The sequence below is a fragment of the Nomascus leucogenys genome, chromosome 12 (genome assembly GCF_006542625.1).
Source record: "Nomascus leucogenys isolate Asia chromosome 12, Asia_NLE_v1, whole genome shotgun sequence".
Lineage (NCBI taxonomy): Eukaryota > Metazoa > Chordata > Mammalia > Primates > Hylobatidae > Nomascus > Nomascus leucogenys.
Window position 1 is genome coordinate 62,355,309 of NC_044392.1, and position 27,058 is coordinate 62,382,366.

At 36.5% G+C, this 27,058-nt stretch overlaps 1 protein-coding gene across 5 annotated transcripts in view; it reads right to left on the bottom strand.

The window, feature by feature from the left end:
- MAGI3 (membrane associated guanylate kinase, WW and PDZ domain containing 3) overlaps positions 1-27,058 on the bottom strand; it is a 286,956-nt gene that overhangs the window by 45,998 nt on the left and 213,900 nt on the right. For all 5 annotated transcript variants that reach the window (XM_003267996.4, XM_030824809.1, XM_003267997.4 and 2 more), the window contains exons 7-9: positions 18,146-18,203; positions 12,998-13,092; positions 9,835-10,023 (exon numbers count right to left, since the gene is read on the bottom strand). In XM_003267996.4, the coding sequence (XP_003268044.1) occupies positions 9,835-10,023; positions 12,998-13,092; positions 18,146-18,203 (342 nt within the window). The remainder of the gene's footprint in view (positions 1-9,834; positions 10,024-12,997; positions 13,093-18,145; positions 18,204-27,058) is intronic.

The window sequence follows — 27,058 nt, forward strand, 5'->3', positions numbered from 1 at the left end:
TTAGAATGATGTTAATTTATAAATGTATTTTCTTGTAGTATCCTTCTTTTTGCAGCAATTTTGAATTTGATGTATAAATCAGATTTCAAAAGGTGAAACAAGCAACAAAAAATTCAACAGAAGCAAACAATGCATTATTGAAGACACTGAAAAGTCAGCTTAATAAATCCCTCTAAAAGTTTGTTTTTGCTTTCCTGATTTGACATTAGTAAGACTATTTTGGTTGTAGAATCATTACCAGCTGACGGTCATCAGTTGGGTATTTTTTAATACAGCCTTGACTTAAAATTTGGCCCCTGTTGTCTCATCAATTTGCTTTTATTTGAATATGATTATTTAAAAGGTTATTGCCAAACAAAGGTGCTTTAATTTGTTCTGATGGCTTTTAAAAAACTCAGTCTGGTATTAAAGCTCCCAGAATTTTCATGGAAATATTGTATTGCCATGCAAATTAGATAAGCATATTAGGCAAATATGAAACTATATTTTGAAATCCTGGCAGCATACACAATAGCTAAGACATGTGTTTCATGGATAAAATGTTGAAAAGGTCAAAACTGAAAACAAAAGAACCTTACTATTAATTTTAATCTCTAAAGTTTGTTAACTTTATAAAGTAATAAAGTAGAAAAAAAATAATTTTCTTTACAAGTATAACTTTTGATTATTTTAAGTTTTCTTGTTTTAAGTTTTTGTTACCTCAACGGGAAAGCATAATATGAGAGATCAAAAAATACTATGACAATTCAACCATCCGAATATTGGTCCATATTTTCATGGTATGTGAAATAACAGAGGATTAGAAAAGTCTAGCAAACACTGCAAAAAGCAACCTCAGTATTAATACTAAAATCTTTCTGGAAAACAATGCTTAAACTGCCCCTGCAATCAGAAACTAGTCGTCAACCTTCTCCAAGTTACTGAACCACAAACACTGCCAGCCATATTAAAATACCCAGCAATTACCAAGTAAAGGCTTTAGGAAACTATAGAAAAGACAAGTTTACACTACTTTGTAAAAATGGTAATGTTATGTCTACAATTCTTAACATAGAAGTTCAATTTAATAACCAGTAAGATTAAGGAAGCAAATAAACTTGGGAAAAACGGCAAGATTTAACAATTTGATACCATGATAAACACCACATAGGACCTTTTCTCAAATAAGATTATAGACAAATGTTTGCTCCAAAAGTATCCTTTATAATTCAAGAAAATCAAACAAATAGTTTTCTGAGATGATTAATAAATCTTTAGTTTTATACAGCAAAAGGACTATCTCAAAGTTATATAAAATATTTCAAAATATTAATAAATTTAATGTTTTCTCCAACAGCTTTCATCTGTTTGTAAAATGGCCCACCATCAAAGATAATATGCATTTAGTTTAGAGAATAGATGGTGACGTAGGGCAGAGCAAAGTGGCGGGATAGAAGCCTACACTACTCATCCCCCTGCCTCCGCAGAAACACCAAATTTTAACAACTAACTACACACTAAAAGTACCATCACAAGAGACAAAAAGCAGGTGAGCAATCATAGTGCCTGGTTTGGACTTCATATCACTGAAAGAGCCACTGAAGAAGATAGGAAAGGCAGTCTGGAATTGCCAGTGCTACCCCTCCCCTATCCTCCCTGCAGTGGTGGTGAGAATCTGCATGCTTGGGAGAGGGTGAGCACAGCGATTGTCAGGATTTGCATTGAACTCAGTGCTCCCCTGTCACAAGGGAAAGCAGAACCAGGCTGTACTCAGCTGATATATGCCAACAAAGGGAGCATTTGGGTCGGCCCTAGCCATAGGGGAATTGCCCATCCCAGTGGTTGGAAACTGAGTTCCAGCAAGCCTCACCACTGGGGGCTGGAGTGCTCTGGGGCCCTCAGTGAAATGAGGGGCAGTCTAGGCCACAAGGATTGCAATTTCTAGACAAGTCCTAGTGCTGGGTTGGGATCAGAGACACCTGACTGCAACCTATGAGATACCAGCCAGGGCAGCTAAGGGAGTGCTTATGCCACCTCTCCCTTAGCTCCCAGCAGCAGCCACCTGGTGTGGAGAAATCTATGTGCTTGTGAGAGGGACAGCACAGTGGCTGACGGACTTTTCATTGAACTCAGTGCTGCCCTGTCACAGTAGAGACCTGGCAGGTTTCATCACCTGCCTGCTCAAGAGCCCCTGGGCCCTGAATAACCAATAGCAATACCCAGGTAATAAATACACCACGGATACTGGGCTCTGAGACATGATGGCTTTAGGCGTGACCCAGCACATTCCCTGCTGTGGTAACTATGGTGAAAGACTGCTGCTTGAGAAAAGTAGGGGTAAAGGTGAAGGTGACTCTGTCTTGCAGCTTAGATACCAGCTCAGCCACAGTACGGTAGCTCTTGGGGTCCCTGGGTCCAGGCCTAGGCTCTTGGTCAGCATTTCTGGACCTTGCCTGGATCAGAGGAGAGCCCACTGTCCTGCAGGGTGAGTCCCAGGCCTGACAGCATTCATCACAAGCTGACTGAAGAGCCCTTGTGCTTTAGGTGAGCATTAGCAGTGGCCTGGCAACACCCCCACACACTCACATGGGCCAGTGTTGGTGGCCACAGGGAGAGGTTCCTCTGTCTGTGGAAGATGAAGAATGTGAAGAATTCTGTCTGTCTTGTGGTTTGAATGCCAGCTTAGCCAGAGTAGAATAGAATACCAGGTAAATTTCTAAGGTTTTTTACTTCAATCCCTGGCTCCCAGACAATATCTCTGAATCCACCCGGGGCTTGGGGAAACTCACCATCCTGAAGAGAGGGACACGAACCTAGCTCACTTTGCCACCTGCTGGTCATAGGGCTTCAGGGCCCTAAGTTAATTTAAGTGGCAGCCAGGCAGTGGTTACAGCTGACTGTGGGCAAGATCCAGTGCTGTGCTGGTTTCATGTCTCACCTAGCACAGTCCCAGTGGTGGTGGCCACAGGGATGTTTATGTCCCCCAACCCCTAGTTCCAAGAGGCTCAGCACAGAGAGAGAGAAAGAGAGAGACAGAGAGTGAGGGAGAGAGAGGTAGAGAGAGGGAGAGAGGGGGAGAGAGAGAGAGAGAGAGAGAGAGACTGACTTTGTTTGTTTGGAAGAATGTAAGGGAAAAGAACAAGAGTCTCTGCCTATTAATCCAGATAATTCTTCTGAATCGTATCCAAGAATACCAAGGTGGTACTTATTGTTATTGGGTTTAGGACCTAGGTCCCTTCAAATACCTGGAAAGCCTTCCCAACAACGATGGGCACAAAGAAGCCCAGCCTGCAAAGACTACAATAAATGCCTAACTCTTCAATGCCCAGACAGCAACAGACATCTACAAGGACCAAGACCATCCAGGAAAACATGACCTCACCAAATGAACTAAATAAGGCACTAGGGACCAATCCTGGAAAAACAGAGATATGTGACCTTTCAGATAGAAAATTAAAAATAGTTATTTTGAGAAAACAACAACAACAAAAAATCAAGATAACAGAGAGAAGAAATGCAGAATCCTGTCACATAAATTTAACAGACTGAAATAATTAAAAAGAATCAAACAGAAATCTAGAGTTGAAAAATACAACTGACATGCTAAACAATGCATCAGAGTCTCTTAACAGCAGAATCGATCAAGCAGAAGAAAGAATTAGTGAGCTTGAAGACAGCCTATTTGAAAATACACAGTCAGAGGAGACAAAAAAAACCAGAATAAAGAACAATGAAGCACACCTACAGTATCTAGAAAACAGCCTCAAAAGGGCAATTCTAAGAGTTATTGGCCCAAAAGAGGATAGTATCAGAGAACTTCCCAAACCTAGAGGAAGATACCAATATTCAAGCACGTGAAGGTTACAGAGCAACAAGCAGATTTAACCCAAAGGAGACTACCTCAAGGCATTTAAAAATCAAACTCCCAAAGGTCAAAGATAAAGAAAGGATCCTAAGAGCAGCAAGAGAAAAGAAACAAGTAACATACAAAGGAGCTCCAATATATCTAAGAGCAGACTTTCCAGTGGAAACCTTACAGGGCAGGAGAGAGTGGCATGACATATTTAAAGTGCTTAGGGAAAAAACCTTTTACTCTATAATAGTATATCTGGCAAAAATATCCTTTAAGCATGAAGGAGAAATAAAGACCTTTCAGACAACAAAAGCTAAGGGATTTCATGAACACTAGATCTATCCTACAAGAAATGCTAAAGGGGATTCTTCAATGTGAAAGAAAAGGACATTAATGAGCAATAAGAAATCATCTGAAGGTACAAAACTCACTGGTAATAGCACACAGAAAAACACAGAATATTAAACTGTAACTGTGGTGTGTAAAATACTCTTAAGTAGAAAGACTAAACAATGAACCAATCAAAATAATAACTAGAACAAATCTTCAAGACAAAGACAGTACAATAAGACATAAAGAGAAACAACAAAAAATTTAAAAGGAAGGGATGAAGTTAAATTGTACAATTTTTATTCTTTTCTTTTTGCGTGTTTGCTTCTTGGTTTATACAATCAGTGTTAATTTGTCATCAGTTTATAATTATGAGTTATAGTATTTTCAAGCCTCCTGGTAAACTCAAATAAAAAAATACAATGGATACACAAGAAAATAAAAAGCAAGAAATTAAATCATACCAGAGATAAAATCACCTTCACTAAAAGGAAGACAGGAAGGAAGGAAAGAAGGAAGAGACGATCACAAAACAATCAGAAAACAAATAACAAAATGGCAGGAGTAAGTCTTTACTGATGGTTAATAACACCCAATCCATATGGACTAAACTCTCCAATCAAAAGACATAAGAGAGGATGAGTGAATAAAAAAAGCAAGACCTGATGATCTATTGCCTAGAAGAAACATATGTCACCTGTAAAGGTACACACAGAATGGAAATAAAGGACTGGAAAAAGACATTCCATGCCAGTGAAAACCAAAAAACAGTAGCAGTAGCTACATTTATATCAGACAAAATAGATTATAAGACAAAAACTGCAAGAAGAGACAAAAAGGTCATTATATAATAATAAAGGGGTCAATTCAGCAAGAGGATATAACAATTATAAACGTATATGCATCCAACACTGGAGTACCCAGATACATAAAGCAAGTGTTATTTGCTTTACTAGAGCTAAAGAGAGAGGTATTTTATCATATATTACAATTATATATTTTATATATATAATTATTATATAATATATGATATATATTATTAGAGCTAAGGAGAGAGAAATAGACCTCAATACAATAATAGCAGGAGACTTCAACATCCCACTTTCAGCATTAGATCTTCCAGACAGAAAATCAACAAGGAAACACCAGACCTAATCTGCACTATAGACTAAATGGACCTAATAGATATTTATAGAACATTTCATCCAGTGGCTGCAGAATATATATTCTCCTCAGCACAGCATCATTCAAGGATAGACCATATGTTAGGTTACAGAACAAGTCTTAAAACATTCCAAAAAATTAAAATTATATCAAGTATCTTCTTGACTGCTATGGAATAAAATCAGAAATTAATAACAAGGGGAATTTTGGAAACTATACAAACACATGGAAATTAAACAATAGGTTCCTGAATGACCAGTGAGTCAATAAAGGAATTAAGAAGGAAATTGGAAACATTTCTTGAAACAAATAATAATGGAAACAAAACACACCAAAACCTATGGGATACAGGAAAAGCAGTACTAAGAGGGAAATTTATAGCTGTAAGTGCCTATATATATAAAAAAAGAAAAACTTCAAATAAATAACCTAATGATGCATCTTAAAGAACTAGAAAAGAGCAAATTAAACTCTAGATTAATAGAAGAAAAGCAGAAAGAGTAGAAATAAATGAATTTGAAATGAAGAAAACAACACAAAAGATCAATGGAACAAAAAGTTGGTTTTTTGAAAAGATACAATTAACAAACCTTAAAAAAAGAGAGAAGATCCAAGTAAATAAAATCAGAGATGAAACAGGAGACATTACAACTGATACTGCAGAAATTCAAAGGATTGTTAGAGACTGTTAGGAGCAACTATATGCCAACAAATTGGAAAACCTAGAATAAATGGATAAATTCCTAGACACACACAACTTACCAAGATCAAACCACAAAGAAATCTAAAACCTGAACAGACCAATGACAAGCAACAAGATTGAAGCCATAATAGTCTCCCAGTAAAGAAAAGCCCAGGATCTGATGGCTTTACTGCTGAATTCTACCAAGCATTTAAAGAAGGAGTAATATAATTTCTACTCAAACTATTCTGAAAAATAGAGAGAAGAATACTTCCAAACTCATTCTATGATGCCAGTATTACCCTGATATCCAAACCAAAGACATATCAAAAAAAGAAAACTACAGGCCAGTATTTCTGATAAGTACTGATGTAAAACTCCTCAACAAAATATTAGCAAGTCAAATTTGACAATACATTAAAAAGATCATTCATAATGACCATATGGGATTTATCCCAGGAATGCAAGGATGGTACAATATATGCAAATAATCAGTGTGATACATGGTATCAACAGAATGAAGGATAAAAACTATAATCATTTGAAGCGGGTGGATCACCTGAGGTCAAGAGTTTGAGACCAGCCTAGCTAACATGGTGAAACCCTATCTCTACTAAAAATACAAAATTAGCCAGGCGTGCTGGTGAATGCCTGTAATCCCAGCTACTCCAGAGGCTGAAGCAGGAGAATCACTTGAACCCAGGAGGTGGGGGTTGCAGTGAGCTGAGATCACGCCACTGCCCTCCAGCCTGGGTAATAGAGACTCGGTCTAAAAAACAAAACAAAACAAAACAAACAAAACAAAAACAAAAAAACTATAATCATTTCAACTGATGCTCAAAAAATTTGATAAAATTCAACACCCCTTTATGATAAAACCCTAAAAAAACTGGGTATATAAGAAACATACCTCAATATAATAAAAGCCATATATACAACAGAGCCACAGCTAGTATCATACTGAATGAGGGAAAAACTGAAAGTCCTTCCTTTGAGATCTGGAAAATGAAGATGCCAACTTTCACCACTGTTACTCAACACAGGACTGGAAGTTCTAGCTAAAGCAATCAGCAGGAGAAAGAAATAACAGGCATACAAATCAGAAAGGGAGCAGTCAAATTATCCTTGTTTGCAGATGATAGGATCTTATATTTGGAAAAACTTAACAACTCCACACATAAAAAAACTATTAGAACTGATAAACAAATTCAGTAAAGTTGCAGGATACAAAATCGACATACAAAAATCAGTAGCATTTCTATATGCCAGTGAACAATCTGAAAAAGAAAAAAAAAGTAATCTCATTCACAGTAGCCACAAAGAAGATTAAATACCTAGGAATTAACCAAAGAAGCGAAAGATCTCTACATTAAAAATTATAAAATGCTGATGCAAGAAACTGAAGAGGACACAAAAAATGAAAAGATATTTCATGTTCATAGTTGGAAGAATCAATATTCTTCTCAATACTACGCAAATCAATCTAGAGATTCAATGCAATCTCTATCAAATCTCTATCAAAATACCAATGACATTCTTCACAGAAATAGAAAAAACAATCCTGAAATTTATATGGAACCACGAAAGACCCAGAATAGCCAAAGCTAGCCTGAGGAAAAAGAACACAACTAGAAGAATCACATTACCTGACTTCAATTTATACTACAGAGCTATAGTAACTAAAGGAAGATGGTATTGGCATAAAAACAGACACATAGACCAGTGAAACAGAACAGAGAAATCCATACACCTACAATGAACTCATTTTCAAGAAAGGTGCCAAGAACACACATTGGAGAAAAGACAGTCTCTTCAATGGTTCTAGGAAAACTGGATATCCACATGTAGACAAATGAAACTTGACTTCTAGCTCTCACTGTATACAAAAATCAAATCAAGGTGAATTAGACTTAAATCTAAGACTTCAAACTATAAAACTAAAAAAAGAAAACACTGGGGAAACTCTCCAGGACATTGGTCTGGGCAAAAATTTCTTCAGTGATACTCCACAAGCCTAGGCAACTAAAGCAAAAATGGACAAATGGGATCACATCAAGTTAAAAAGCTTCTGCACAGCAAAGGAAACAATTAGTCAAGTAAAGAGACAATCCACAGAATGGGAGAAAATCTTTGCAAACTATCCATCTCACAAGAGATTAAGAACCAGAATATAGAAGGAGCTCAAATAACTCTTTAGGAAAAATCTAATAATCTGATTAAAAAATGGGCAAAACATTGGAATAGACATTTCTCATGAAGAAGACATAGAAGACATAGAAACAGGTATATGAATAAGTGCTCAGGACATTGATCATCAGATAAATACAAATCAAAAGTACAATGAGGTATCTTCTTGCCCTAGTTAAAAATAGCTTTTATCCAAAAGACGGAATAACAAATGCTGGAGAGGGTGTGGTGAAAAGGGAACCCTCATACACTGTTGTTGGGAATGTAAATTTGTACAACCACTATGGAAAACAATTTGGAGGATTCTCAAAACACTAAAAATAGAGATACCATACAGTCTAGCAATCCCACTGCTGAGTATATACCCAAAAGAAAGGAAATCAGTATATTGAAGAGATATCTGCACTCCCATGTTTGTTACAGCACTTTTCACAATAGCCAAGATTTAGAAGCCACCTAAATGTCCATCAACAGATAATTAGATAAAGAAAACATGGTACATATACACAATGGAGTACCATTCAGCCATAAAAAGAATGAGATCTTATCATTTGCAATGACACAGATGGAACTGAAGATCATTATGTTAAGTGAAATAAGTCAGGCAAAGAAACACAAACTTTGAATGTTCTCATTTCTTTGTGGATGCTAAAAATTAAAACAACTGAACTAATGGAGATAGAGAGTAGAAGGATGATTACCAGAGGCTGGGAAGGGTAATTGGGGTTGGGGGGGTGGTGAGAGGGAAGTGGAGATGGTTAAGGAATATAAAAAATATATAGCTAGAAAGGCTGGGTGCGGTGGCTCACGTCTGTAATCCCAGCACTTTAGGAGGCCGAGGCAGGCGGATCACGAGGTCAGGAGATCCAGACCATCCTGGCAAACATGGTGAAACCTCGTCTCTACTAAAATTACAAAAAATTAGCAGGGCGTGGTGGCGGGCGCCTGTAGTCCCAGCTACTCAGGAGGCTGAGGCAGGAGAATGGTGTGAACCTGGGAGACGGAGATTGCAGTGAGCCGAGATCATGCCACTGCACTCCAGCCTGGGCGACAGAGCAAGACTCCATCTCAAAAAAAAAAAAAAAAATACATATATATATATGTGTGTGTGTGTATATATATGTGTGTGTGTATATATGTGTGCATATATATGTGTGTGTATATATATGTGTATATATGTGTGTATATATGTGTGTGTGTGTGTGTGTGTGTGTATATATATATATATATATAGCTAGAAGGAATGAATAAGACCTAGTTTTTGATAACACAATAGGGTGGCTACAGTCAGCAATAATTTAATTGTACATTTTATAACTAAAAGAGTATAACGGGTTGTTTGTAACACAACAGATAAATGCTTGAGGAGATGTATACCCCATTTTCTATGATGTGGTTATTACTTATTGCATGCTTGTATCACAGTATAATATCTCATGTATCCCACAAATATATATACCTACTGTATACCCATACAACTTTTTTTTTTTAATTAAAGGATAAGCTATTTTAATACTGGAATCTCTCTCTTTAGCTATATAATTTAATTCTTTCTCTCTCTCTATGTATATAAAATCTCTTCACTATAATTTTTGTTACAGTATCACTACTCTTCAAATAATTACGAAAAATTTGTCACCTGGTGCAATTTTCCCATCCTGAGCTGCGGGACCATCTTTCAGCACATTTTTCACTTGTAGGAATTCATCAGGTCTATCTCCGCCAATAATGGTAAAACCAAATCCCATTGCGCTTTTTTTCAGTGATGCTCGAACAAGGACACCTTTAAGCTGGGATGGATCTCTTGTGAAGTGTGATTTTTCCATATCTGTGCCAAAATGAGAAGTGGGTTTGAGAACAAAAATAATTACAATGAATATAGCACTCAAAGTCAATCTTTTATACGACTTTTTAATGTTATTCTCAACTTTATCTCTTTCTCATTGCCTTGTCTGCACTTACTTTTTCAACCCAGAGTCCATTATATGAAGTCAAAATGATACAACCTTTAGTACTAAATTCCTGAAAGTTTGGATACTATTCAACTGTACTATAAAACTCAGCATCTACTGAGTTTTATGTGCAAAATACTATACCAGGAAGATGAAGTCAAGTGTCACAAACTTATGAAAGGAGTATATTGAGAATTTTTATAATTCACAGCTCGGGCTTTCTGCAGTCTTTAATTTATAACTGATGGAAGGAGTGAATCTTTTTACTATCAGTAAATATCTTCATATTTCTATCCCTTTCACTCATGTTTAGTGGATAATTTAGGAAGAAAAATACATAGTTCTTTTGAAATGCCCATTTTTAGGGGTTAGATGACCCTAGTGATTCACATCTGCAAATAACAACTTCCTTCCAGAACCTCTTCTCTCTTCTCCTCAACCATGCCTGCCATTAGGGAAGTGACAAAAACTGAGAGAATCAAATTGTGCAGGTTTATAATTTACAAAGTATTAAATTAACTGTAAAAAAAGATTTTAAATGTTCTGCCATTATCTATTTTTTAACAAATTTATTCAGATATAATTCACATACCGTAGAATTGAGCCCTTTGAAGTGTACAATTCAATGTCATGTGACTATCAGCATACTCTAATTTTAGAACATTTTCTTCCCTCCTCAAAGGAAATCCCCATGCCCATTAGCAGTCATTATCCAATTTCTCCCCAACCCACATCCATATCCTAGCCTCAGGAAACCACGAATCTACTATCCACGTATAGACGTGCCCAATATAGGCATTTCATATAAATGGAATCAGACGATATGTAGTTTTTTGAATGGTTTCTTTCACTTGACAGTGTTTTTGAGGTTCATCTGTATTGTAGCATATGTCAGTACTTTATTGCTTTTTATTAATATATAATAAATATTAAATTAAATATGTACTTACTAAAGATAAAATATATTTATTATATTATTGCCAAATAATATGCCACTGTATGGATAAACATCACATTTTGTTTATACATTCATTAGTTGATGGACATTTAGGTTATTTCCACTTTTTGGCTATTATGAATAATGTTGATATGAACACTCACAAGTTTCTGTGTGGACATATTTTCATTCATCTTGGGTATACACTGAGTGGAATTCCAGCAGTTACTACACATATATGGTAATTATGTTTATTATTTTGCCAACAGTTGTACTGTCTGACCTTCCATACCCTCTTCATTCTACTGCAATTTTACTTCACTCTCTACTTGCTCTTGCTGGAGTGACTAAAGACCTCCCTACTGTCAAATCCAACATATATTTTTCAATCTTCAACTTCCTTGACATTCCAGCAACATGTGACATACTCAACCTCTTCTCATGGCTGTCTATCCCTACAACCTCATCGCTTGTTACTGCCCTACAAACACCCTACGCTGTAACCACACCTACTTGCCTTCTGGCCTTTCAGCACACCATTACATGCTTCTGTGATTTTAAACATTCTGTTCCTTCTACTTGGTATGCTTTCTTGCTCCTTTAAAATTTTTGTCTGCCTGCTTTAACTTTTCCTGACTTTTCAAGACCTAGTTCCTATCTCTTCTGCTTTGAAATTTCTCCTGCCCCCTTGACATTCTCCACCAAAGCAGAGTTGGGTACTCCCTTCTTTATGCCACCACTGTAACTTGTACATGTCTATTAATAACAATGAAACTATCATTTATTAGTCAACATGTGCTTAATACCATTGTAGGCACTTTACATCTGTTAATTTACATACTCATAACCACCTTAAAAGGTGGGTACCATTATTATTCCTATTTTATATATGTAGAAATAGGAGCATTTAGAGATTTAGGAAACATACCCAAGATTACACAGCTGGGATTCAAACCTGCTCCTCAGCTTACCATTATAACTACTATTCTATGATGGCACCTATTTCCCTATATTATAACCATCAGTTTCCTGTATTAGACTGTGAACTCTTGACGGCAAGCCCTGTCTTACTCTTAGTCATTTTTGAATACCTAGTGCCTAGCAAAGCACTGGGGATATAGTCAGTGCTCAAAAGTATTTGTTAAACTCAAAATGTTTGCTAAACGAAATGCAAAACTTTAGGAGGAGGATGATGTTTTTGAAGAGTAACTATAAGAAAGAACTATTTCTCTCATAGGTAACCGAAGTGGAGAATCTACTGGATTACTACAATATGGCCATATATACCCCTGGTTATTAATGACAAGTGAGTGCTGGAAAGGGATGGGGAGGGATAAGTAGAATGTAAGAACTTCCTGAGCAGTGTTTTCAAAATACACATGACTAGATTCATCGAAATTTCTGGATCTATATTTTTTAAAAAATGCTCCCTAAATGAGTCTGATGTTACTAATACCTACCATCCCACTTGAGACTCAATGATATAGGTAAATCATTTGATATATTTATTATTTATTAATATTGGTTAATGAAGAATCCTCAGTGGTTACAGATACCATACTTAAGCAACTAACTTGGGAAAAGCTAATGATGAACTAGAGACCTAATATTGGTCTAGCCTTAAACATATAAGGAAGCATTCCAATCTTCAAAACAAAATCTCAAATTCATAAAAAAGCTGCCCAAATCCCTTCTCCCAACAACTTCATGCTTTTTGTATACTCCTGAGAAAAATCTCAGTATTCTCATAACGTTCAGATGTTTTATTAAGATTATTCATATCTTTACAGTAACAACTAGACACTCTTTAGTGTCAAAGCCATAGAAATAAAAAGTTCAAACTCACCTTTATTAACTCAGCATACAAATTTCACAAGTTATTCTTAGAAGAAAAGATTGAGAAGAATGCTTACCTGGTTTTGAAGACCTAATTTCAGCCTGTCCTAACTGCTTTTTCCTTTTGGCTTCCTCCACTGGATTTTCAAACTGGGTTTTCTGGTTAAGGTGACTGTAGAATGCAGAAAAATATACATTTCAGTTTAAAATAAAACAGTAACATATTCTTAAATAGTCTATCATACTATTCCATCATCATCGATTAGGGGACAAATATGTATCTTTAGGCTACGGAACATGGAGAGACTGACAGATGATAGCAGAGGGGCTTTCTGTCGCTAAATAAATTCCTGCAGAAGATGCCAAGCTGTGAAGGTTTTGATATTATATTTACTATAGCTTCTTCATAAACCTACCCAACATAGCCAATAATGGTTTTCAAAACTATAGCCTTCTTATCTGATGTAATCAGAAGTACTTGTTCTTGGTAATTTAATTTTTTTAAAAAAAGGCAGTTAATGATAGAAGGGTTTTAATTTAAGTTTCTCCAAAATGAAGCAAGCTGTAAAGGCACTTTCAAAGAAATTTGTGTACAGAATCCTTTTTAAATTATATTACTATTACTTTTCCACTGACTCACCTATATCCGTTCAGTAGCAACTAAGAAAATGACTTGCTTTTATCAATTATAGTATAGAATAACTCTTTCACACTTAAATTTCTTCATAATTATATCATAATTAAATGAATAATTATAACATAGGTTCAACTGGCATTTATGATTTGGGAACATTCACTACAGACTCTTGGAATGCATACAACTCTGTGAGAGAAAGCAGGAAGCCTGGGGAGACTAGCCGCTAGGAGATTAGCCAAAACTATTCAACACGCTATGGGCAATAGTATGTTTTACAGAAGAAAAAGGGCACTATTCTGGCAAGCCAGTTAAGTGAAAGTTGGTTAAGAAAGCAAATGCTGTAAAAAAGATGTTTAGGACCTTGAATAGGTCTAATTCAGAAGCAATGGAAATCATATTCTAACACTTCCATAGTACAAATATATTTCAGCATATGCCACAGTTTTCCACTTTAATTAAAGAAGTGAGGCTGGGTGTGGTGGCTCATGCCTGTAATCTCAGCACTTTAGGAGGCCAAGGCAGGCAGATCACGAGGACAAGAGATAGAGACCATCCTGGCCAACACGGTGAAACCCCGTCTCTACTAAAAATACAAAAATAAGCTGGGCATGGTGGCGCATGCCTGTAATCCCAGCTACTCAGGAGGCTGAGGTAGGAGACTCACTTGAACCCAGGAGTTGGAGGTTGCAGTGAGCCGAGATCATGCCATTGCACTCCAGCTTGGGTGACAAGAGTGAAACTCCCATCGCAAAAAAAATAAAAAAAATAAAAAAAAAGAGGTGACATGAGTGAACACCAACAATTAAATACCAAATCAAGAGAATTTCAGAACATGATTGCCTTTAGGTAGGCTGAATATTACAAAATGTACATATAAATAGTCACACAAGTTGAACATTTACTTTGCCTTTTTATTTATTTATTTTATTTTTTTTGGAGACAGGCGCTCGTTCTGTCACCCAGGCTGGAATGCAGTGGTCCAATCACAGCTCACTGCAGCCTCAACCTCTCAGGCTCAAGCAATATTCCCACCTCAGCCTCCTGAGTAGCTGTGACCACAGGTGTGTGCCACTATGCCCAGCTAATTAAAAAAAAATTTTTTTTTTTGTAGAGATGGGGTCTTACTATGTTGTCCACACTGGGGCTTTGCCATTTGCAAACATTAAGAGTGGTGGTAGAGAAATGGGCAGCAGGGACTAAAATAAAAATTTAAAAATTTAAAAAATCACTTTCAAAAAAAGGAATGTTAGCTTTCTCCATGTCACTCAGGCTACTAGTGCATACCAGTTCCACAACAGACGTGGTTACTTATTAAATAGTTTAAGAGTTCAAAATATGGTAAGTGCCACTGGACATTCTTTGGGTTCTGATTTCACTAACACTTAAGTATGCTTCTGCTTCATAACATAAGGGGGACACCCTGTCCATTGAGTTAACTGTTTAACTCTGTGAAAATAAAAATCCTAGGAACTACTTTAAAAAATGTATTTAGGCACTGATTTTTACATATTCTTTTGAAAAACAACTAAAAATTAACACTCAGAAAAGAATAAACCTGTTCAGAAAGAACCTTGGCTCACTTTCACTTTAATGTCATTGGCTAGAATGACTCACTTTGCCACCCAGGCATTAGAACATAAAAAGTAGTAATTTGTATTTGTAATGTGTGGGAGAGGAGAGTAGAAGTATGCAAATGAGTAATCCTTTTCCTAAAAATTTGACAAAAGAATATAAGATTTACTGAAGGAAGGTATTGTCTTCATTATCTTAGACTATCTAGACTAAAATGCTACTCAAAAAAAATCAAAAAATAAAAAAGTGAAAATACTGTCCTTTTCATTTAGTTACTTATACCTACACTATTATTAAGACACAACAAATTTTGTTTTCCAAATAACTAGCTATGGGAAATAAGAGAGAATATTACAGGTTATCAGAAAGAAACAAAGCAAACAAGAATGATTAAATAGTAGTACACAATTTGGCACACTATCTGTATTAAAATTTGATGTCTAATATCTGGATTTAAAAATTTATCTCAACAAAATATTCTTTCATAAAGAGTTTTAGATGGCTGGGCACGGTAGCTCACGCCTGCGATCCCAGCATTTTGGGAGGCCGAGGCGGGTGGATCACTTGAGGTCAGGAGTTTAAGACCAGCCTGGCCAACATGGTGAAACCCCATCTCTACTAAAAATACAAAATTAGGTGGGTGTAGTGGCGCATGCCTATAATCTCAGCTACTCGGGGGCTGAGGTACGAGAATCACTTGAACCTGGGAGGCGGAGGTTGCAGTGAGCCAAGATCGTGCTGCTGCACTCTAGCCTGGGCAAGAGTAAAATTCCATCTCCAAAAAAAAAAAAGTTTTAGTTGTGAAAGCAAGTATATATTTTGACTTTGTCACCTAGGTGCATCAAGACATTTAATGCTTATTACCCTGATCTAAGCACTATATATTATGTGTACTGAAACATCACTACGTACCCCCAAAATGTGTATAATTATATGTTAATTTAAAAAAGACATGTAATGCAATAGAATCAAGACTGCATTTCTAAATATATAAGCAAATTTATAGATTATGCATATTTATATTTATGCATATTATAAGCATATTACATTTTTGGAACAATTTTATTTTAAAAAATAAATTCATCCATTTCAGAATCCCATCCTCTAAAATAAATACAAAGAAAAACTACCACTGCAGTTGGTGTTACTACTATACGGCTCCTGCCAAGAGCAATCATCGTGCCATCTGGTTTGAAAAACTAAGAGAGCCAAAGAGTAGCCATTCAAGTAACAGCTTTTTATCTCCATCAGTAAACTCACTGCAGATTACTATGGTTGAGATTCAAAACCTAACTAATCTGGGAATCAAGCCACACTCCACAGCTCAGCTGACTCCATACTAATGTGCATCTTGAGTACAGTCTGCTCCTTCTTAATCTAATACAAAACCCTCCTGTAAAATGAGCTCATTCTGGGAATAATCATACAAAATCATGTCGCTGCTGCTGTTGCTTCTAATTCAGGCTATTTCATGTACCTCCCTGACAACTAGGAGCAGGTCGCTTCAGGATTTGCCCTAAAGTTGCTTTAATATTATATCTTTGCATAGTGGGGACCAGATCATTCAGCTCAAGGTTTTGTAACAGGCAAATGACTTTTACCTTTTGACCATGTATTCAAATCCACTTGGAATGGATAATAAAGAGAATGAGAATCATTATCTCAGAAATATTCAGCAGTGTCAATGGCAAATAGCTGATTAGAGCCCAATTTAAATAGACTAAACTTTGAGGGGAAGAAAAAAATCCTGCAAAACCTTTTCAGTTGGCCCCCAAATACTCCTTTGATGTGAAAAATGGTTGTTTCTTCCTTTAACAAAATATGACTTAGGAAAAAATAATAATAAAAGACCTGCTGTATACTTTTTACATCATAGTATCAGCAAGACATTAAGTAACACAATAGAAACAAAATTAGCATAGCTTTCAAAGGAACCAAGATATTGAAATTCTGAAGTTATATACTTAAGTGTCAATCTAACTGAGTCATTTCCTTAGGAGACACATTTAATTTTAAGAAGTCATTCCAAAAATCCCTCTAACCACAGTGACTCAAGTAACAACCTGCACAATAGAATAAAGATTACAGTTGCAACAGAAGTCAGAGATGCTTACTTTAGGGATAATTACCAGGAAATGGCATTGGTTTATGCCTATAAGTGTTGAAACATTAAGAAACAATCATAAAATTAAAGATGATTGTGTTTGTTACTTTTTCAGGTAATAACATTTTGTCTTTGCTACCTAGGCAGCAGGTTTAACTCCTAGTCTCCAGGTGAATAGTAATGTTTCTGATACAAGTATTTGCCTGCTGCTAGACGCTTGAGGTCAAATTCAATGTTTAGCATCTGGAAAGAAATCAATCCCAATGGTCCTAACAATGTAGCAATTAGATAAAGAAAAGAGAAGGCAAAATTAGACATTGATATTAGCTTAATTTCTCTGGCTAACACAGGCAGGTGTCTGGCACTCCTCTCCAATATATATTTATGTTTAAATTTAACTGTAACAGCTGCCTAAGAAGCAACTTTCACCCCTAAAAAGAATACTAAGTTTTCCTTGAAAAACTCCTTAAAAGAGAGCATACCTTTAGGTGTATGCTTCAAAATTTTGGATAATTATGTTATAATGCCCTAAAGATCTTCCACTGCTTTCAGAAGCATACAGTGGTAGTGTTGGAAATGACCTTGATAATTCATCTAGTCCGTTGCCCTCATTTCAGTTTTCTATCAACTGACTTTCTCTTTAGAGGCTGTAGTAGTAACAATACCATCTCCAGCTATTAATCCTCTGGGCAACTTCCCCCTTATTCTCTATATTTAGAAATTCAAAGCCAACTTCTGGGAAGCCCAAGGTCAATGAAAGTAAATGCTCCCTGCCCCTGCCTTTTCATTCCCCTAGTTGAAAAACTCAACAGCTGGATCACGGAAGCATAAAGTGCTGTATCCAGTATTCTCTAAAGCTATATGCTGAAAGGACAACATTTGGGAGAATATTAACTGAGGTAACAAACTTACTCAACATAGTATGTCCCATACTGAGGGTCCTCTATTTTCTCCCAGCCGTAAGGAAGCTCTGCAAATAAAGAAAATTGAGTGAAATGCCAGATTCAAAACTGACAGAAAGGAATTCACCAGTGAGTGAATTTATTATTTCATTATACTAATATTTGGGAGTCAGAAAGCTGAGGGCTCACTTTCAAGGAACAAACACGATTTAAGTCTGACTGGCTTCTTCACCAGCCAGTGAGAATTTCAGCAAGCAATTAGAAGCCCAGAACAGAAGATGGCATTAAACAAAAAGGTGTTCATGTGAACCACAAGCCATAAAAATGCTAATAAAAATTACTGTATATTTCATTCATTTAAAAACTTTGATCATGCTGACATGAGACATTTAACCTGTAGTCCAATACAAGAAGCAGGTACCTGTTCAATCTTTTACTATTATACATAATCATTTTTGATGTTATGTTCAGACCCACTTCTCCTCAAAGGAAACCCTAGCCCTGGACTTTTGTCATTTCAAGTGAGCAATCTAGATTTGCTTAAAACCTACAAAAGTACCTGCTTTCTCTTGGTGAACAAGATCTGAGTATCTGAAGGAACACTAATCTAACTACCACAGTGCTTTGTGTAATCTGTATTTGTGAATGATAACAAATAAATACCTTACATCGCATTTTTATATATTACTAATTCTCAGTAAGTGACCAATAAAATATAACCAGAAATACTGAAGGTAGTTGAATTTCTGAAAGTTAAAACAAATCTCTAGCCTTTTCAACATGAACTGACGTGAGCTTTCCAATGTGAATGTGAATCTTTTCCCTCCCACTTTGTCTGCATTCCTTGTAAAGTTAAGGTTTCTTAAGAACCATCTTATTAGTAAAACATGGATAAGTTGGGAGGAATGTTCCTAGCAGGTGGTTCTAGTCCTGTCCATTTTAGATAGCAGTTGAGCAAAAAAGAATTTTTTTAAAAGTCCACTGTTGTGCACTATGATGTCCCATGCTTTTATTTTCAATTTCTCTTAAGAGTGCTTCTGCTCTGCTGAAAGACACACACACAAAAAGTACGCTGGACAGCAAACAGGTTTAGAAAGCATCACAAGACTTATTAGTTTTATATCATTTAGCCTCAGTTATGACATACCAACTTTGTAAGTAAAAATTCTATTATAATAAACTTGACAAGCTATACTGTTTTACTCTAAGAAAAATTATTGTTCTGCATTCAGAATATAAGAAAAGAACAGATGACTAGCCTCCTGGTGAAAACCTCTGAATTACCCCTACCCCATTTCTCCACCATACTTTTCTGCATATGTATTGATTGGTGGTTTCAAAGTTTGATGAGTTTTTGTGTTTTTCCTTTGAAGGACCTGGTTGAAATGTCTCAGGTGGGAAAGATGAGAACAAATGAAATATTAAAATAGTTGAAATATGTGAGAAGAGAACAAAACATTAAAAAGAACTGAGATGTACTGTAGTTCACTTTAATCCTCCTTAGCTATGAAGCAAATCTATCAAATAGATATAATATTTTATCGCCAAACAACTGTTACATGGATAAGAGTATATTTTTGGAATATATCTGTAAAACTGCACTATAGCAGTTATGGATCTTCCATGAAAAATATATTTTTCTTTAATAGAAATTTTCTTGAAATAGCATGGGAACTGAATAGAGCTGAGTAAGGAAGAATTCTACAAATGTACCACAATTAGATTTATGTTTTGTCTTTAGAGAAGTTTGGAGAAATTAAGGACTATAGAAATAGCTGAAATAGTCCATTTGATATCTGAAAAATTCACTAAAAGGGATGTACTAATAGTAAGGATAAACGATCAACATAAATATATTTTAATGTTAACTTGAAAGTTGATTTAGCATTTTAGTTAGCACTCAAGTTAATTAGCAACTAAGAGATTAGCAGTCCTTTCTTTAGGAGGGCAAACAAATGCAGCCATTTATCTTCTGGGTTACTTTATTAATTTTAAACCTTTACCACTGATACCATTAGCAAGTTTTTTTTGTTTTGTTTTGTTTTCATGCAGGGCAAATTAATACCGATAAAGAAGTGGTTATTATTTGCTCATTTAAAATGAAGGTAATAAAAATCAAGACTAAAATACCTAGCAATTTTATACACTATTTAGTGGATCAATTCATTTATTCATTTTCTTTCTTTTTTCCTTCCTCCCTTCTCATCCTCATCTCCCCATCATCCTTATGCAGAAATAAAAATTAGAAATACAACCCAATTCTTGACTTCAAGGAGTTTATAGTCTAGACAGGAAGACAGAACAGATAAATGATAAGATAAAGATAAACATAATCTTTTTTGGGGAGTGCAGAGGAATACCAATTGCCTGGTAAGATTGCTATCAGGAAAGCCTTCTAAAAGGTGATGTTTAAGCAGTCTTTAAAGATAAGCTGGCTCACGCCTGTAATCCCAGCACTTTGGGAGGCCGAGGCAGGCGGATCATGAGGTCAAGAGATCGAGACCATCCTGGCCAACATTGTGAAACCCCGTCTCTACTAAAAATACAAAAATTAGCTGGGTGTGGTGGTGCATGCCTATAGTCCCAGCTACTCAGGAGGCTGAGGCAGGAGAATCACTTGAACCCAGGAGGCGGAGGTTGCAGTGAGCCGAGATCGTGCCACTGCATTCCAGCCTGGTGATAGACCGAGTCAAAAAAATAAATAAATAAAATAAAAAGTTGGGATTAGGGAGAGGGAGATGATTCCAGATAAAGGGCATTGAGGTATTAAGAATGCTTGGTATTTTCCATAATTACAAATAATTTGGTAACCTAGAATGAAAGTTGTATGCAAAGAGAAATGAATTTTATGAACAAGCACAAAATTACAACATTCTTAGAGTGCTGTGTTGAGAAGTTTGATCTTTAGTTTGATGATGATAGAGAATTGATTAAGATGAACTGTGACATGATTTAATTTATATTTGAAAAAGATTATGGGCAGCAGTAATAAAGGACGAAATAGATGGTGTGCAATGAGAATAAAGGCAGACAAATAAGATAAACACTAATAGACTGCATAAGAACTTGTGAAGACTGGAACTAAGGCAGGGTAGTAGCATGGATAATAAAACAAAGAAGGTAAAGTAACAGAACTTAATGACTACCATGAGGATTGAGGAAGGGAAGGGAGGAAAGAGGTAAAGATGATTCCCAGGTTTCTGGCTCTTGTGGCATAAAAGTGATACATTATCAAATATTTATTGAATAATTATGAAAATGGGCCGGCACAGTGACTTACACCTGTAATCCCAGCACTGTGGGAGGCCAGTGTGGGTGGATCATTTGAGGTCAGGAGTTGGAGACCAGACTGAGCAACATGGTGAAACCCCCATCTCTACTAAAAATACAAAAATTAGCTGGGCATGGTGGTGGGTTCCTATAATCTCAGCTACTCAGGAGGCTGAGGCAGGAGAATTGCTCAAACCTAGGAAGTGGAGGTTGCAGTGAGCTGAGATCTCATCACTGCACTCCAGCCTGGGCAACAGAGTGAGAGTCTGTCTCAAAAAAAAAAAAAAAAAGGAATAACTATGAAAATGGTTGTGGGAATAGAAATTAGAAATTAATGTGGATTTAGAGGAATTTAGGAGACAGATGATGTATTAAAAGTGCCTAGTAATGTGCCTACCACCAATGGACACTCAAGAAATGGCAGGTTTTTATTTTTTATTTTTTTTGAGATGGACTCTTGCTCTGTCGCCATGCTGGAGTGCAATGGCATGATCTCGGCTCACTGCAACCTCTGCCTCCCCAGTTCAAGTGATTCCCCTGCCTCAGTCTCCTGGGTAGCTAGGACTAAAGGCGCGTGCCACCATGTCCAGCTAATTTTTTGTATTTTAGTAGAGACAGGGTTTTACCATGTTGGCCAGGATGGTCTTGGTCTCCTGACCTCGTGATCCACCTGAATGGCAGGTTTTTAAAAGTTAGAATTGATAGAACTTGGTAGTTAACTGCAACAGAGAGGAGAAAGTGAGGAAAAGGAATGACAACCAGTTTTTGGCTCAAGCAGCTGGGGGGATGTCATATCTGTTGAAGGCAGGAAGGAAAGGTGTTACATTTGAGTGATCTGTAGAACATCCTGGTAGAGATAAATAACAAGCTCTTGGCCGTATGAACCCGGTACTCCAAAGAGAAATATAAGATAAAGATTTGAGAGACACTGTAGTTAAAGCTATGACAGCAGACATGATAACCTAGATAAACTGAGCAGAGAAAGGTGAAGAACAGAACCTTAGGAGCACTGACATTTTAAGGGGCAGATGGAGAAAGTAAGAATCATCAGGGGGAATGGTGTAAAAGAAGACAGAAGAGGAAGGGCATGGTCAGCATTAAAAAACGCTTTGTTCCGGAGGCTGAGGCAGGAGAATGGCATGAACCCAGGAGGCAGAGCTTGCAGTGAGCTGGGATCGTGCCACTGCACTCTAGCCTGGGCAACAGTGCAAGACTCCATCTCAAAAAAAAACAAAACAAACAAACAAACAAAAAAAAACACTTTGTAAAGCTGTTAAAGATAAGGGCTAAAAAGAGTCTATAAGATCAGGAGGTTACTGGTAACCCTGAAAAGGTAGGAGGCAAAAGTCAGAATATTGTAGTAACTGAAGAGAAAAATACGAGGTAGAGTCCTTAAGAATAGATGACTTAAAACAAAAATTTGCTTGTGAAAAAGATAGTATAAAAACTATGGGGAGGGTTAGGGCCAAGAGAAAATGTGTTTGTTTATTTTTGACACAGGAAAGACCTAACCTAACCATCTTTTCCTGTGTATGAAGCCAAAGTATTCCCCTAAAAAGCTATTTCAAGACAAAACTATTTTGGGCATAACAAGCAGCTGGTTGGTTCTAAATCCCATGAATTCATCTTTCTTTCCTCTTCCCAAAATAGGATTTTTCTTGTTTAAATGTAAGAATTACAATTGTTTTCTCATGGTGGAGCTCTATTCAGTTGATAATTTTTTTAATCATTCTCTAAGCTCTGAAATATCAACATTCAATATATTTGTAAGCTGCCTTTAGCAAAAATTTAATCTTTCTTTCATCATAAGAGAAATGGGATGGGTTGTGGGTAAAATGAATTTCTAATGTTGTATTTTCAAGACAACTACCTAACCAAAACACTATTTTATTTGAATAGAAGATAAAATGTACATCAATTAAACCAAGCTGTTCAAGCTGTGTCCTTACACTGTATTTGAATACACAGCTGGGTTCAGAATATCAGAAGACTGGGAAGAAAAGGGCATGTTTTAGAAACTGTAAGGTCTTTCTAGAAGATCTTAAATGTTCAGCAGAATGTAAACAATATCTTAAACTATAAAACCTACATTTAAAATATTATTCTTCTCTTTTCAGCATCTACTCTGTGCAAAGCACTGCAGAGAATACTAATGTGAATAACATATAGTTCATCCTGAAAATAGTCTTCCGTGGGGCTATTACGTGGGGAGACAAAGTGTAGAGAGGAAAGTGGTAAAGTTTGGCTGAGCATAAAACAAATAGACTCAGTGTTCTAAATTGTAGGCTCCCCAAGATAAGTACAGGCAATGTTAAAAAGGTGTACCCGGTTGTGTAAATGGGAGAGTAGCCCATATTAAAGAGTTTCAAACATTCCCAGAATACTGAATGCAATTTTGATCATTCTATTTTAAGAAAAATATACTTAGGATGATCATAAAATGTACTGTCCCCTTTTGAGAATAAAAGGGGATACTATTAATAATTATGCTGGGGCAACAGGAATAAGATGGATCAGTCCTGGGCCAACCAAGACGTATGTTCAGCCTTAATGTAAAGAGCATTAGGGGGAAATGTTCATCCAATTCTTCAAATTCCTTAAAGAATAAAGAATGGGAGGAACATTTCCAGTTTCTCCGAGCCCCTTCACTTTCTTCCCCAAGGAAGAAAGAATGTCTTATCTGACTGGGGGGTTTTACACAATGAACTCAATATGCTTGGCTCAGGGACTCTTGAGTTCTCTCACTGTTTTGGTTAACGGCCTGCCTGCAGAGGCGTATTCTGGTCTGTTCTCTGCCATGTCTGCCCGTTGGGAGGAGGCTTGCAGTTAAACACAGAGGCCAAAGACTAAGTACTTAGGTCTCCCTCCTGCAGGGGTAAAATAACAGCAAGGCCATGTACACGCAGGGCTAACATTCATTCGCTGACATTCTGACTTCATCTGTCTGTCTCTGGTGTCTTATTTCTCTATTGACTACAATCCAGTGAATGAAGACGGGCTTATTATTTATTGGCCCCTCAGAGCCTTATAGAGATTGAAAAGTATTTCCAAAAGGGTGACCAAAATAATCTGGAGGATAGAGTAGCTTCTTTCTTTTTTTCCCTTTCTTTCTCTTCCTTTTCCCTTCTTCCCTCCCTCCCTCTCTTCCCTCTTTCCCTCTTTTCAAACACTGAAGTGTCTACTGAAAGGATATACAGATGAATGTGTCAAAAATCACTGCTCTGAGTGTGTTATCTAGTTACAATGCAATATAAGTGCTACAAGAGAGACATGTCATATGGTACTACTGAGCACAGAGGAGAGAACATCTACTTCTGACTTGCAAGAAAAGGACAGAAGGGGCTACAAAGAAATTATACTTTAGATTGGAGCTTAGAAGGATAATAGGTATGAGCCAGGTAGACACAGGAAGCAAGACTGGTTCCTGGCAGAAGAAATGGGTATATGGCAAAGACAAAAAATATGTCAGATTTATGACATGAGAATACTTTGAAAAATATAGAATATGATTCAATTATAAAAAATCTTTAGTACTTAACCAAGGAGTCTGGACTTTATTCTGCTGACAATGGACAGCAAGGGAGAGACAGTTAGAAAGTTAGTTTTAGGAAGATTAATTTGGTCTTACATAATTATCGCCAAGGTTTTTTGATCATGTAGGCTTTTTAGTAAAAAATCTGACATCTGCCCCTCTTCTAATATGTATATAATAAAACATATAGAAAAATAGATGTTTTTAAAAGAGGTGATTAAATAAACAATTATCATGATTTTACCTTGATGAAGTTGAAAAAAGCTTATATATGGTCATATGATACACAAACAGTATCAGCTCTTCCATTTTCTTGCTATTAGTCTGGGTTTGCATATTTGTATTATCTGCAATCAGTAGTGTTTTTGTAGAAATCTTTTAAAGTGACATTTCCATTTTATGTGAGGTTAGTTTAAAAACTATATAACTAGTCTATAAATCCACTTAACTGGGCACAAATCAACTGTAAAATTTCACAGTGTCCTTGAAAAAAGAGCAAAGATGTCTCACCCATTCCTCCCTCAAGGCACTCTGGTTAGAGTATGTGATAATCCGACATACGGAATCAGTAAGAATGCCATTACCAATCTGTATGTAAAATAGTAGTGAAGCTTAGTTTGTTTCTTTTTCTTTCAGTAACAACATTATGAAAAATTAGTTCTAATATTTTCTACTGGGTACCAGTAGATAGTTTGAGTACGATCATTTTGGAAACCACTGGCATAAAAGATATATTACAGAGAGAGAAATAACTGGATGAAGAAAGACCAAGAATAATCCAAGTGTGTAGTGATTAGGAGAATGGAAAGGAATACATAACATAAAAGAAAAATCACAGATAGAGAAAGAATAAATGAATAATCATGTAAAGAAGCAAATGTAGCAAAATGTTAATTGTAATATCCTAGTGGTGGGCATATGTATGTTCACTGTATGATTCTTTTCATTTTCCTATATGTTGAAACTTTTGCATAATAATATATTGGCAAAAAGAGAAAAAAAAAGCAACAGGACATGAAAACTAAATCAGGAAGTAGAGCAAGAAGAGAGGAACAGGCAAACATAATTGCAAAGATTTTGGCATAGATGATTATGAGAATGGTACCTATATGACAGAAAGAGGGACGGGGTTGTGTTAGGAGAAAGATGTCAATTTAGTTTTAAATAAGCTTATTTGAAGTATTAGTAGAAAATCAAAACAAAGACTCAAAAGCAAGAGGAAACAGAAATATAATTCAGAACAAAGGACGATACTAGAGATTTTGATAATGGGGCAGGCTATAGTAAAGTGATAAAGCTATGAGAATAAATACTTTCCACAAAAGAAAACAAGAAAACACAGAAAACTGAAATGAAACAATTAGGGACCAGGAAAAAGAATGGAAGCCAGTGAAAGCGACATGCTCTAGAAGACAAATACCATGTTCACAATCAAAAAAGTCAAATTCTATAGTATTATATATTCTAGTTTGCCTTTAGAATGGCTGATTTCACCATAAGAAGGAACTTACTATGGAAAGCTTTATAAACAACTATGGTATAAAAATTATTTTAAAAATTATTTCTTGGGCTGGGCATGGTGGCTCATGCTTGTAATCCCAGCACTTTGGGAGCCCGAGGTGGGTGGATCACTTGAGGTCAGGAGTTCGAGACCAGCCTGGCCAACATGGTGAAACCCCATCTCTACCAAAAAATACAAAAATTAGCCAGGCATGGTGGCATGAGCCTGTAGTCCCAGTTACTGGGGAGGCTGAGGCACGAGAGTCACTTGGACTCGGGAGGAGGAGGCTGCAGTGAGCGGAGATTGCGCCACTGCACTCCAACCTTGGTGACAGAGAGAGACTCTGTCTCAAAAAAATAATAATAATTGAGGTATAATTTAAAAACAATAAAATGCACAACTCTTAAGTGCCCTTTTAATGGTAAAAAAAAAAAAAAATCTGGCTGGGTGCAGTGGCTCACACCTGTAATCTTAGCACTTTAGGAGGCCAAGGCAGGCGGATGACGAGGTCAGGAGTTTGAGACCAGCCTCGCCAATATGGTAAAACCCCGTCTCTACTAGAAATACAAAAATTAGCTGGGCATGGTGGCATGTGCCAGTAGTCCCAGCTACTTGGGAGG